We start from the raw sequence: 14,614 nt of genomic DNA on the forward strand, positions 1-14,614 counted from the left end.
CAAGTAATCCAACAAGAGCTCTGCGAAAGTTAAATAGATCCCTCATTTCCGTCCCCAAAAACACATCTGTTTGCCTTGACTTTTGGCTTTTTGCAAGAGATCTACCATGAACCGTGATGTACCGTGAGTTTGGCTGCTCAAAATGCTCTAGTGGTCAGAAAAATTACTTAGTGCAGCTTTAAACAAAATAAATCTGACACTGATCCAGCATCACTGATCTGACCTTTAAATATCTCATGTTAATAAAAAAAAATTCTTGTCTTTTTGCATTTTTTTTTTTTACTGATGCTCTGGCATTTTATTGTTAATTTGCTCATTGCAATCTGATTGGTTGTGGGGGCCCTATAATGAGGAAGGCGAGGCCTCTAGTCACTGTGTCTGATCTGCCAAGTGGACCTGATGACTCTCTGCCCAAGTATCATTTCCAGTTGGCGAACTGTGTCTCCAGTGTCTGCAGCTGATTGTTGAACTCCCCTGTGTTCATCAGAATAACGTTTTGACTTTCCCGTTGCTCTGCATCACAGTGACGTACTTCATGCTCTGCTGTTTGTGAAACATGCGGCTGGTAGTTTTCCTCTCACTTTGCGGTTGATGAGAGGCTTAGCGGGACTTTTTTTTCTCCTCTTGCTGGCGTGCTCCTCTCTCTGTCACATGCTTTCTCAGTTCTGATTTAGAATCGAGTCCTTCTACCTGTAGGATCCTGATTCTTTACATCAACAACTACATGTGCAGAGTGATTCAGATGGATGACAGTGGCCCTAATAGATCAATGGCTGAGTCCTGCCGGGGACCATCCAGTGAATGTGCAAGCCTCAGTGGCTTTCAGGACTTCCTGGATGAAGAGATACTGTATCTCTGAAGAACCTTCCTGGTTGAATAAAGGATGAATAACAAAAGAAATAGAATGACGTGTCCTTCCTGGTCAAGCGCTGAAGTATCCGGCTGCATTGCAAAATGCCGGATGAATCTGCTGCCGTAAGCAATGAGTCCCAGAAAGCTCCTCATTTCTTTGGTGCTCCATTACAGCACAGACTTCTTCCTCTGCTGGTCATCTGAGATTTTTTGGACTCTTTCAGTTCCAGCAAGAACATCGGCTACCTCGTGATGATACTGCTCGCAGGCGGGCAATACACTGAATATCAGTTTCTTGTATCTGCACACTGTGTTGTGCACGGTATCTACAGTTGGAATAAGGCACCTTTGGCTCATAGTGGCCTCATTTGCCCTTCACAAGTCTGGGTACATGCTGATGACTTTGCCTGGCTTTGGTTCCTTCATCTTTTTCTGTAATTTCACTTTTTTATCCGCTGTTCAACTCAGGGTCTAAATACATAATAAATTCAGAAAAATGCAGGTTTTTAATAACCACAATGAAGTGTCTGCAGTTTATTTTGCCTAAGCGAGTCAAAAGATTGCCTTTATTCTGTCACTAGTTGAGGAATTTATATCAAAGTGAAACAGCATAACGTACAGTACATGCCAGGGGTATATGTGATTAAAGAAGGTCTATGTGGGTGTGCCCTCACCAACTAACGGCACAAAAATAGCACAGACCACAGGCACCGGTGCTAAGACATGGTCTGAGTGGGTAGAAGCTACTAAATTAGCACCGTGTCACCCAATTTATAATGACACTTCCCACCCATTTTCAAGCAATGCCATGGCGAACCACAAGACTGCTGAATGGACTTAGATGGCAAAAGATGTGCTTGCACTCTTTACGAAACTTGCAAACTTGCATATGCTTGCAGATTTCACAGGGTCAGAAAACTTGATTTGAACTGGCATTAAATTTGGGCTCCATTCTTTCTCCCTGGGAGGCACAAATGATCTTATATCCTAAGACAGCTACACTATATTACCAAAAGTATTCGCTCACCTGCCTTTACTCATACTATGAACTGAAGTGCCATCCTATTCCTAACCCATAGAGTTCAATATGATGTCGGTCCACCTTTTGCAGCTATTACAGCTTCAACTCTTCTGGGAAGACTGTCCACAAGGTTGAGGAGAGTGTTTATAGGAATTTTTGACCATTCTTCCAAAAGCGCATTGGTGAGGTCACACACTGATGTTGGTCGAGAAGGCCTGGCTCTCAGTCTCCGCTCTAATTCATCCCAAAGGTGTTCTATCGGGTTCAGGTCAGGACTCTGTGCAGGCCAGTCAAGTTCATCCACACCAGACTCTGTCATCCATGTCTTTATGGACCTTGCTTTGTGCACTGGTGCACAGTCATGTTGGAAGAGGAAGGGGCCCGCTCCAAACTGTTCCCACAAGGTTGGGAGCATGGAATTGTCCAAAATGTTTTGGTATCCTGAAGCATTCAAAGTTCCTTTCACTGGAACTAAGGGGCCAAGCCCAGCTCCTGAAAAACAACCCCACACCATAATTCCTCCTCCACCAAATTTCACAGTCGGCACAATGCAGTCTGAAATGTACCGTTCTCCTGGCAACCTCCAAACCCAGACTCGTCCATCAGATTGCCAGATGGAAAAGCGTGATTCATCACTCCAGAGAACGCGTCTCCACTGCTCTAGAGTCCAGTGGCGGCGTGCTTTACACCATTGCATCCGACGCTTTGCATTGCACTTGGTGATGTGCGGCTTGGCTGCAGCTGCTCGGCCATGGAAACCCATTCCATGAAGCTCTCTGCGTACTGTGCTTGGGCTAATCTGAAGGTCACATGAAGTTTGTAGCTCTGTAGCAATTGACTGTGCAGAAAGTCGGCGACCTCTTTGCACTATGCGCTTCAGCATCCGCTGACCCCTCTCCGTCACTTTACGTGGCCTACCACTTCGTGGCTGAGTTGCTGTTGTTCCCAAACGCTTCCATTTTGTTATAATAGAGCTGACAGTTGACTGTGGAATATTTAGGAGCGAGGAAATTTCACGACTGGATTTGTTGCACAGGTGGCATCCTATGACAGTTCCACGCTGGAATTCACTGAGCTCCTGAGAGCGGCCCATTCTTTCACAAATGTCTTGTTTCACAGTCTGCATGCCTGAGTGCTTGATTTTATACACCTGTGGCCAGGCCAAGTGATTAGGACACCTGATTCTGATCATTTGAATGAGTGAGCGAATACTTTTGGTAATATAGTGTATGTTGGAAGTTTTAAAACCACCAAACAGTAATTGGCCTTTCTTCATTGTGAATTATAATATTTCTTAGGAAATTAAATTGCTTTCAATTTGTTCACAGCTCCCACCCAGCTACTGGTATTTTGGACAGAATATGCACTATTAAACTGGAATATTGTATTATATAGTTGCGCGCTGTAGGTTTCATTAATTCATTTTCTAAACTGCTTATCCTCATAAGGATCGTGGAGGATGCTGAAGCCTATCCCAGTGCTCATTGGGCGGAAAGCAGGGGAAACATGCCATAGGTGGTAGACACGTTTTGTAGTTGTTTTGTAATTGCCTTAAAAGAACCATAGTGATTCTGCATGTTTAGTGTCATATCTACAAAATGTATAAAATTCAGGTTTCTGCTAATCCTTACCCAAAGCAGGCAGTCGTATTTCAGAACGCTGATATCAGCTGGCACGCTGAGTGGGGAAGAGGACGAGGGGCTGAGCAGGCTGGAGAGCTGGGAAACTTGCTGAGGGGTGAAGGCTGGTGGAGCTAATGACAACGAGGGGAAACAGACAGATGCAGGGGTCCAGAGACAGGAGCTGGAGTCAGGCTGGACGTTCTGCAGGAACAGGGAGAACAGGGTCAGAGCAGAGCAGGCCACAAGTGGAACTGTAGAGGTTCAGAATGGCTGGAAGCGTAAATCTGGTGGCGTGGTGTTGTATCTTTTGTAGTTATGCTCTTTTTGCAGCTTCTTGATTATTGTCCAAGCTGCGTACTTTCTTTGCGTTCCACTTACGCTATATTGTCTGAATGTATGTGTGTGTGTGTTTGTGTAGGGTACAGGATTGGTTGGACAATGTATATGTCTGGCGGCCCCCCAGGGGAGGAGCTCACAGATGAGGAAAAGGAGATCATCAACAGTGTGCTGGCACGTGCGGCCACAATGGAGGCCATGGAGCAGGAGAGGATTGGGTGAGGCTGAAGAGTTGTGTCTCTTTTGCACAGCGTCCTGTGACCCTTAATCAACACAGATGCTCACCGAGTTGAATGGTCTTGGTGTAAAACTTGAACAGCACCCAGTTTGTATTTGTGTTTACACATATTTGCATGTGTCCTCAAGGCGTCTTGCCACTCGTCTGGATAATATAAAGAAGACAGCGTGTGGTGATGGGCAGTCACGCTGTTTGCTGTGCGGGGCGTCCTTTGAAGCCCAGAGGGTCACAGCTGTCCTTTGTGTCCAGTGCAAAAAGGTGGGTGGATAAATGTACTCTTTCTACATGAACAAGGGAAGGAAACATGAGAAAACTGTGTTCCCAAACTCAGCAAACCAACTTCATGTTTTCAGCTGATGTAAGGACAACTGCATGGGGGATTTCTGTTTACTATATTTTTCATAGTGTCATATAAATCCTAAGAGATTGCCTGCGGCTATAAGCAGCCAATGGGCCATACGCTAACTTGTTCTGACACACACGCTGTATTTCCTGGTCTTGTGCACCATATTCCCTTTCTTGTTGCTCTCAGTAACTAAGTAGAGGTTAATGCTAGCTGAACTGTAAAAGTATATGTGATCTATACACCTGCCACCAAAGACCAAATCTGTGTATGTTTGTGGCTTTGTATGTATCTATGCGTGCATGTATGTGTGTGTGCATGTGTGTGTATGTGTGTGTGTTAATGATTTGCTTCTCTGCAGCACATGTGTAGTAAATGTGGGATTTGGAGCAACAGCCGGTCATGTCCTGTGTGGCTCTGCAGGATCTGCAACGAACAACAAGAGGTAAAAGGAGTGACGTATAGAACAGGGATGGCAACACAACATTAAGGTCCAGATAAATCTTAGGGCCACCACATTTGCCATTATGTCTTTTTCAGTTACCCAAATCTGGGCTTTGTTATGAAAAACCATCCCTTCTTCTAGATTTTACACTTGCCTTGTAGCAGTGATTTACACATTTCCAATCGTCCAATGCCCAAGAAAATTAACTTCCATCAATACCTAAAATGGGTGAAGACTTTTATTTCAAAACAAGTGATGCTATGAATATAAAAGGCGAGGCAAATTTATTTGTATTGCACAATTCATATGCAAAGGCAGCCCAAAGTGCCTCACAGAGTACACAGGCAAAAGCACAGGAGACAAATGATGAAAAACAATAAAAGCAAGCAAGAAAAAGCTTAAATAAAAAAACAATAAACAGACTATCAGAAACATACAAGATAAGACTAAGAGCAATAAAACACACAAGCAAATAAACTTGATTTTAAGGAAAATTAATTAAAGCAATAGTAAATAGTCTTTAGCTTGGACTTGAATGTGGTCAGTATTGTCTAAGTCTTTGCACTTCTGGCAATTTTTTCAACATTTGAGCAGCATAGAAGCAAAAGTTGGCTTCACTGTGTTTAGTTTTGACTCTTGGAACAGCGGGTAATCCAGAACCAGCCGACCTGAGAGGTCTGCGGGGTTTTTACTGGGTCATATGATCTGATAAGTAAGTTAATTGATTTATTTTAAGCAATAGTGTTTTGAAGGAGATTTTGCGAGAAACTGTTGCCAGTATCATGACGTGACAACTGGAACTATAAGCTGAGCTTTTTTGGTCCTTGTTACAACCCTGGCAACACCATTGTGGATGGGCTGAAGCTGTCTGATTGCTGTTTTAGATTGACCTGTGATATGATATGAGCAGTTCATTGCAGTCGTCTAGCCTGCTTGAGATAAAAAGCATGTACACGTTTCTCTAGATCGTGTTTTGACATCAGGTTCTGACCCTGATGAAGGCTGGTTTTACCAATTGATACATAAGAGTCACTGCCTTGAGGGTAGAACTTGAAACAATTCAGGACCATGTCAGAGAGACCAAACCAGTGTTCAGGTCTGTGGATCAATACATTGTGATCAGTCATATCAAATGCAGCAGTACGGTCCAATCACATGAGAACAGATTTATCAGAATCTTTGCTGAGGTAAATGTCATTCAAAACCTTGATACAAGCCGTCATGGTTCTGTGTAAAACTTGAGGAATAATGTCTATGTTTTTCTTAGTGATTCAGTTGCATGATGCTATTTTGATGATGCTCCGTGTTTGATGAGGTTCTGCCTCAGGGAATCAAGACTCCTTAAATAAATGCTCTCTCTTGTCAGTCACACTGAGAGTAACTGCTCAGTAATGATGCTGCAAATACATGTAGTCATATCCCTTTTAAACAGATAAATAGATAAACAATACCGATAAGGGAAAAGATATTCAATCAAGTAACTCAATCAATTATTGATTCATTAATCATATCAAAAGTTTTCTCTGCTGTTGGCTGTGTTTTCTCCCTCTCTTCATCTGCCTCATATGTTTAGAGAAGTCTTGAAAAACGTGTTATTACTGTGTCACTGCATATAAAATTCATATTTTCATTCTTTTTTATGTTTTAAGCATTCAGTTGATGTTCTTATTAAGTGTAACATCTGCTGTGCAGATCCAAAAGCGGTCAGGAGCTTGGTTCTTCAAGGGGCAGACCCAGCATGCTCTGCCTGCCCCCCTCACTCTGTCCAGAGCTCGACAGTCCAGCACTGAGAGCAGCCCAGCGGTGCAGGATGAACCACAGGAAGCTACGAGAGATCATCAGGGGCCAGGTACACAAACAGGTACACTGATTTTAAATTGCTGATATACTATATAATATGTTGACTTTTTAAATTAAAAAATATCTGTGGTGGTGATGTCACCACCTGTAGGCCCATAGTTTGCTGTTTTGGCTGCATCCCTCATCATTTAGGCCGTCTTCTGTCATTTTAGCTGCATTTATAGTCATTATTACTACCACTGCTATTACTGTTTCTACTACCTCTATTGTCGCTGCTGTTACTACATATTCAGATTATTTGAAGATAACCGTATTAGTGCTCAAAGAGGGAATTTCACCATGCAGCGATATTTTGCTGTTAGATACTACATGTGGCTGAATTCAGTTCTGGCGTTGTTGTTTTAAATCCATATTTTGACTCCTCAGAACTCAGTACAGAACCACAACCACAGCAATCCTGTGGATCAGAACAATGGGACTCAGAGCGGAGAGCAGGAGCAACAATGGAGGACCATAATGAGAGTGGATCCTGCCCAGCAGCTGTGGTGAAGATGGAAAAACCAGCGTTAGCCTCCAAACCACTGAAGGCAAATGTACAGGAGGCTGCACACACCCCAGGTAGCTTCTCTTAAGTGAAACATGGCAGGGCTGCTTGCAGAAGAGAGATTAACATCAGTATATACAGAATTGTTTTAAAGTTGTATTAAGCGCTGGTCGGTAATGGTATTCCCTCTCTCCTGCCCCAGATGTGGAGAGCAGAAACTCAAAGAGGGAAGAGACAGTGCCTCCTGCAGCTGTGGAGGAAAAAAGACAACCTGTGGTCTCCAACTTCACTCCAGCACAGATTCCTGCCTCCAGTTTTGCCCCACCAACTAATCCTGTGGCCCGTAACACCGCTCCCCCACAACGCCCACCTGATCAAGCAGATGAAGAGGATAATGACTACGACTCAGATGATGCCAGTAACAATGATGATTCTACTTTAAATTAACGTCTGTTTGTTGTTGTTTTTTTAATCATTGTGAACAGTATAAATTCCTTCATGCATGATTAGATGGATAGAGGTTATAGGATACAGGTTTCTCTAACAGGGGTCATTCAAAGAAAGTATGCAAAGCATCTAATATTCCATTTCTATATAAGTTGATGATTTTTTTTTTTTTTTTTTTTATGATTCTGGCAGCCACTCTGGGATGTCTGGAGTTCAGCCTCCTTTATGAACAAGAGATCAATGCCCTACACTGTTGTATTGTCAAAGCTAAGGTAAAGAAGAATACACACACACACACACACACACACACACACACACACACACTTGCCACACACCTTTGTTTTGTTTATTTATGAAAACATTCTATTGATGTGCATTAATTTCCAAACCTTTCACCTTAACCTTATCCTTTGGTTGATAAATCCATAATGTTTATAATGGAGAAAGACATGGAAAATAATAAAATGACATTAGTATAGAGCTTTATTCTTCATTCCATTTTTGTCCTTTTTTAAACTTTTTTTTTTTTTTAATATATGGAACTATTTTGTAGCAAAATAAAAATACAGATCCCTCAGCGACATACATGTACACAAACACAAACAGACACCCAGAGCTCAGTTCCACTGAACCAGAACATTGTTTTTCCTTCATTCGTTTCAGGGTTTAAAGCCAATGGACTCAAACGGGCTCGCTGATCCCTATGTTAAGCTGCACCTCTTACCTGGAGCCAGTAAGGTAAACTCACAGTCTCTCATAACAGACCTAGGTGCTCAATTCTGAAGCGCTGCAGAGGTGTTAATTAATTTCAGCTAGGTGTAAATTAATGTCAACAAATATACCCAAAGTATATTGGGTTTGTTTTTATCACCCATTTTAAATGACAAGATGTAACTGTTGCATGCAGCCATTTACTGATGGACTCAAAAACAAACACACACACAAACAAACAACAACAGCAACAACAACAACAATAATAATACTAATAATGAAATTCTGCTGATTTAATACAGTAACCAAAACACCAAGATACAGCTTGGGTACAAGTTTGTATTTATTCCATTTTTATGCTGACAGATTGGTGCAGTGCAACCATGACCAGTTAACGAATGCACATGACACCGAATGTTTTTTGAGCATCTACTGCTGTATTTGACCTACTTATGAGCATAAGAATTATTATATTACTCTGTTTTGAAAAAAAAAATCACACCTCACAACATAACAGAATCAGTAATGTAGACAAATGGCATTTACTTTGCTTGTAACAGCTCTGGACTATACACCAAACTATGACACACCAATTAATCTGGATTCAAATATCATATTAATATGTTGTTTTTTTTTTGTTTGTTTGTTTTTTTGTTTTTTGTTTTTTTTTTTGAAAGAAAGTCTTTGATCCAAAAAAATCAAGGGTTTTCTTCTGATGACTATGGCACAGTCAACTTGCTTTGTGTTGCTGGTTTGCTCTCTGTCGAGCATTTTTGTTTACTGACGGTGAGTATGTTGCTCTGATGCTCTGGGAGATTGCATTAAACTTGACAGTATGCAAAATCTACTGACAAAGTTATGAACAAGCAAGCCCGAGAGAGGGAGAGACAGAGAGAGTGAGTCACCACAGCAGCTTGCCTGGGCTACACAGCCAGGCCATGTGGCTGTAACTTTGGAATGAGAAAAGCATTTAGCTCTTTCTAATTGGTTTGTGGAACAACTGCTTCCTGCTGTTGTTGTTGCACAGTACATGGTTATCCAGGCTCTGCACTCCCTGGGACAAAAAGGCCCTCAGCTTTTTTAGCCTCCTTCATCTGCAAATCGTTGCTGGCATTTCTCCATGCACTGGACAGAATCTGAGTGTCTTTTCAAGCAGCCAGTTCAAAGCATCTTGAGATAAACCTACAGTAGTAACTCTCCTTATCTGTTTTATGGGGGGAGGGTGGTGGGCATGGCATAATTGCTGCAGATTTCTCAGTTCAAGGCTCAACCAAATACTATACCTCCTCCAATCTAATTGCACACTTCATTAGGAGGACATTGAAAGACTTCAAGACAGCTCCCAGATGGTGCTTTTTCTAAGATGATATCCATAAGTGACATTAGTTGTCTAGGTATGCAGGACACAGAATTCTGTCCATGAGCCGCTGTCATATTGCTGGTGCCCAGAATAACCCCAACAGATGACTGATGATTTGGTGTTATTCCAGGGGAAAGGAGAAAACCATTTCATCCTTGGATTATTGTGACAAGGGAATCTGCCAACAGCCCTTGGTCATCAAGTAAAATTAAACGGCACCCAACTGGTGTGAGAGTTTTTTTCAGTGCAGGACATTGGATGCATGTCAAACGTGGTTGCTGTGTTCACCCTGCTGTGGTCAGTACAGAAATAGATAAATCCATCAGGCTTGTGTACCAGCACAATTGGGCCATTCAAACTACTGTGCAGTATGCATGTCTGCCATTACCTCTTATCCAGCTCTGCTTTCAGTTCTGCCCCGTGTCAGTCCATCCATCTCGCCATTTACTCAACACTTTACAAGGCAACAACATCTCAACATCTGTTTGGGTGGATCGCCATGCAAGCAAATTCATGCACCTCAGAGGAAAAACCCTGTCAATTATAGTCACTTCAGGACTTTTCCTCCAGTGCCACCATTCCTCTCCATTTTGATGACCCCATTACCTTTCTTCTAGTGCCACCCTTAGACCACAGTGTCAGATTTGATACTTAATATCTATGGGGTGGTTTGCCATGAAATTTGGAAGTCACTCTCAAACTACCCAGATGATTAACCCTATCGAGTTTGGTGACCTCGTGACCTTTCAGACTCCACTCTCCCACTGCTTGCATTCCTCCAACATGCATCCAGCCAGCGGGATCACCAGTGACAGAAGGCAGAAGGCAAACAGTAGCAATGGCTCTGAATGTTTAAGCTGGCGGGGGTAAAAACACATTGGACACATGCTGCTGAAATTTGGCTGCCACTGTTTTCTGGCCCAGTTGAGAGATGCTCTTTGCAAAGAACCACACTGGATATTTTTCTCACCTCCAGTCCTAACCCATGTTCCTCAGTCACTTTATCAGTGGTAATGCCAGAGAGACAGGGACCAGCTCATTCTAGGTCTTGAATTTTCAGGGTATCAAACCTATCAGATCATTCTCTCACAGTTGTAGTTTCTTTTAATTATGTTCAAAACAGCCCTTGGTTTGCAGCTGTACAACCACAGAAAGGGGGCGGTGGGGGGTTGTTACGATTTGGATAAGAGCTTCCAACTACTTGTTCCAGTTTAGACCATCTTCATACACTCATTATGTTGATCATTATGCTGAGTTTGTCTGAGGATGTTGTTTATTTTGTTCATAGAATTTGTATGATGTTCATGACATTTATTTTGGGATTCTGTCCCAGGAGATTATCAAAAACAGGGACAGCGTAACACCTCAGGCAGAAAGCCCGTGCAGAGGCTGGTTCAGGATATTGTGCTGTGTAATCAGCCATGGCTAACACAAAGTGATATCCCTGTGCTACTGCAGCCTAATGGCCAGACAAGATCCATAACAGTTCTTTTACAGAGGATCTCTGCTAATAAGAATGGGTGCAAAGCCACTTTTAGGAATTCTCTGGTTGACATTTGTAACACACTACATGTCAGCTGCCAGCCATGTAGTTTGGAGCCATCTGGAAATCCTGGCAGCTCTTTTGTGCTCACTGTGTAACAGCTTTGTTGCAGTGATGGGTCGATTTCTGTATCAATCATTCATTTGAATGGCATTTACTCATCGCTGGATTTGTATTAATCACAAATACAGTGATGTGATGTGCAGGAGATTGAAACAGCTGAATCTCGCTGGTTAAAAACATTCCTGCATTACCTGATTTCCTCTAATAATATTCATGTAGTCCAAACATATTTTGCCAGGGAGGATAAAACACCTCATTATGGGAGTAATGAAGCAATAAATATTAGCATTTCCAACTGGTTTGTTAATTAAAATCACTGGCATGCAGTGTTAACATCACTAAAATACATTACCAGCGTTGTCCTGTAGTACTAATAATATCTGCATATGGCTAAATTAATTCCAGATGAGATAAAAATCCTGGGGTAAAAATGAATAATCTCAAAACCACCAGTGGTAACATTAATGCTGTTTGAGGAGCGGGGGGAAAACTGGGGATGTCACTAGCTGGGACAAAGCACCAAATTTGAGGACTGTCTCAACAAGATGTCTGGTAACCCTAAACTATATGACAATGATATCAAAACTTCACTTACTGGTATAGTAACAGTATAGCTAACTTTTCATTACTGGAAAAACCATTCTAGCTTAATATTCTCCATTTGCTGAGTCAAATGCTGAGTCAAAATTGATCTGCTGCTGGGAATGGTCATGCACACATTTCTTTCTGTGTGTTGTTTCTTATTTGTAGGTAGAGGATCAGTAATCTGACAGACAGCCAGAGAACATGCGGTCCTATCATTTTAGTTGGTCACTTGCCAACTTTAAATTAATCCAACTCCACTCTGTGCCACTGTAGGTATCCTGCCCCCTCCCTCTTACCTATACGCTCACCTTGAGGCACCGCTGTTGTACTTTGCCTCATCACAATCACCACTGCAGTGTTTACAAAATAAGCATATTGTAGAGCTAAGCAGTGTCAGGGGGCAATTCCATAAGTTGTGGATTGTACCTTTAAAGCTGCTATCAGCAAGGTTAGAGACTTCCTAATGATAGCGCTCCAGAGGTGACTCCATGATACTGAATGACAATGAACGTACTAGAGTGTAATAACAGGGTGGATCTATTCAACTTAATAATACACTGGTGAAGGTTGTGATTATCACAATCTAGATTTGCTCTGCGGAACTAGATATCGTCTGTACTTTATTAAATATTTAATCACTGATGAATGAGTAAGGTGACACAGTCCTCTTCCTCTGTGCTACCCAAGTATCAAAATTTGACACATGGTCAAAGTCAAGTCAAATGCTGGAAAGCGTGTTCTTATAACAGCTTGAGGGGGAAATCCCTAAAAGTTATCTCAAGTGTGACATCATTTTTATGGCTTAAACAAACCTTTCATTCCAAGGTGAAAATGAATAGGTTTGGAAAAAGATTGCCTTTAACAAGATATTTTGTAACACCTGTGACATCCAAGCTGTTTATTATATCTGTAAATATAGTGTTTCATTCTTTTTGCTCCCTTTCAGTCTCTTCAGATGAGAACATTTATAAATTCAGGCAGGACATGATATGCATCGTTTAACCTGGTCACTGAAATAGGGAAATCAGAGAAATGTCTTTCTTATTCTCACATTTTGTCTGTCTCTTCCCACACTTTCTTGTGTTATTGTCCTTCAGTCTAACAAGCTGCGCACCAAGACCCTCAAAAACACTCTGAATCCTGTGTGGAACGAGACTCTGGTCTACCACGGCATCACTGATGACGAGATGACACGTAAAACTCTCCGGTGAGAACAACTTTCACATGTCTTACCTCATATAATGTGCCGGTTCTATCACATATCGAAACAAAAGAACCTCTCAAAGCTTGACAGAGCACACTGTCTATCTGCAGCCTTTCAGTGAGCGATGAGGACAAGTTTGGTCACAATGAGTTCATAGGAGAGACACGTGTCGCCCTGAAGAAACTGAAGTTCAACCAGAAGAAGAACTTCAGTGTGTGTTTGGAGAGAGTGATCCCGGTAAGCCTGAAGATACCACTGACAGCTTGCATTGATAAAGACGTGTGTTGTGAAATATGCACAACTTTATAATGTAAGTTGTGCAAAATAGGAATTACTAGAGATAGTGTACCAAAGTCAAAAGACTGATGCATTGACCCCTTCCTCAACGATATTGAGGAAACCCAGCCTTACCCACCTGGTGAGCAAAAATACTATAATTTGACTTTGATTCATTATCTTATTAGGTTGAGATGTAAACCTTCTTACATTCTTGTTTTCTTATATTCTTGTATTTTAATGTATTTTTTTCATTATTATTTATATATATAGTTTATGTGACGGGATTTTTTTCTGTTCCCTACAGTGTTAGCTGTGACCTGTGTTCAGTAAATAAAACATAACAAAAGAAAACAGAGCTTGATGTTAAACACCATTTTTTCTCTTTATGTGATATTCTTTATCATACTTTGAAAAGATTTTAAGATGGGGCCTAGATTATATAGAAAAACATTTTCCTAAAAAACAAACAAATAAATAAACAAAGAAAAATGTTCTCCTTATAATTCAAGTTTCACATGTTTTGCGCACAATGATAATGGTGATACTGGTTGTGATGATGATGATGATCCCGGATTTGTCTCTTTGAAGGTGAAAAAGGCTGTGGGAGGCCCGTCTCGAGGCATGGCGCTCTATGAGGATGACGTAAGACACTCACATACAGTTCATACTTCCATGCTTTAGACATCATATCAGTTGCTCTTCTGCCATCTGGAAGGCATCAAGTCAACACCGTCCGCTTAGTGTGTACAAGCAAAGGGTGACTCTGATCCCCTGTGCGTCCCTTGGTCTTATTTTAGTTTTATAGGTGAATAGTAAACCTGTTAAAATACTGTAAATTAAGTCACTGGTAGCTTATGATAAATTAAAATTTAGCCATAAACCTTCATACTGTATTTAAATTTACAAAATACGGATCTTTATCAGACTGCATAACATAGATAATCTTGTCCTTGAACATATACATCATCCTCCATTAGTAGACATTACATTAATCACATATAATCCTTCCAGATTTCTGTGCAGGATTTCCGGGCATTAGAATCAGTAAAAAAAATTCTCATTAAAAGATGCTTTCTTAGGTTTTAATCCACTTTTAGTATCATTCCACCTCATGGAGGCCTCCCAGTGGCTCATTGTGAAGAGCGTATATCATCTAATGAGTTTGAATCCGGCCCGGACCCTTTGCTGCATGTCATCCCCTCTCTGTGCCCTGTCTTTCCT

At 41.5% G+C, this 14,614-nt stretch overlaps 1 protein-coding gene across 1 annotated transcript in view; it reads left to right on the plus strand.

The window, feature by feature from the left end:
• Window positions 1–14,614, plus strand: part of rph3aa (rabphilin 3A homolog (mouse), a) — a 28,371-nt gene that overhangs the window by 11,793 nt on the left and 1,964 nt on the right. Inside the window, exons 2-12 of the mRNA XM_030066132.1 lie at window positions 3,914–4,049; window positions 4,198–4,327; window positions 4,774–4,857; window positions 6,550–6,718; window positions 7,084–7,275; window positions 7,404–7,619; window positions 7,841–7,920; window positions 8,312–8,386; window positions 13,008–13,117; window positions 13,225–13,351; window positions 13,982–14,035. Of these exons, the coding sequence (XP_029921992.1) occupies window positions 3,934–4,049; window positions 4,198–4,327; window positions 4,774–4,857; window positions 6,550–6,718; window positions 7,084–7,275; window positions 7,404–7,619; window positions 7,841–7,920; window positions 8,312–8,386; window positions 13,008–13,117; window positions 13,225–13,351; window positions 13,982–14,035 (1,353 nt within the window). The 5' untranslated portion in view covers window positions 3,914–3,933. The remainder of the gene's footprint in view (window positions 1–3,913; window positions 4,050–4,197; window positions 4,328–4,773; window positions 4,858–6,549; window positions 6,719–7,083; window positions 7,276–7,403; window positions 7,620–7,840; window positions 7,921–8,311; window positions 8,387–13,007; window positions 13,118–13,224; window positions 13,352–13,981; window positions 14,036–14,614) is intronic.

This window comes from Myripristis murdjan, chromosome 12 (assembly GCF_902150065.1).
Source record: "Myripristis murdjan chromosome 12, fMyrMur1.1, whole genome shotgun sequence".
Lineage (NCBI taxonomy): Eukaryota > Metazoa > Chordata > Actinopteri > Holocentriformes > Holocentridae > Myripristis > Myripristis murdjan.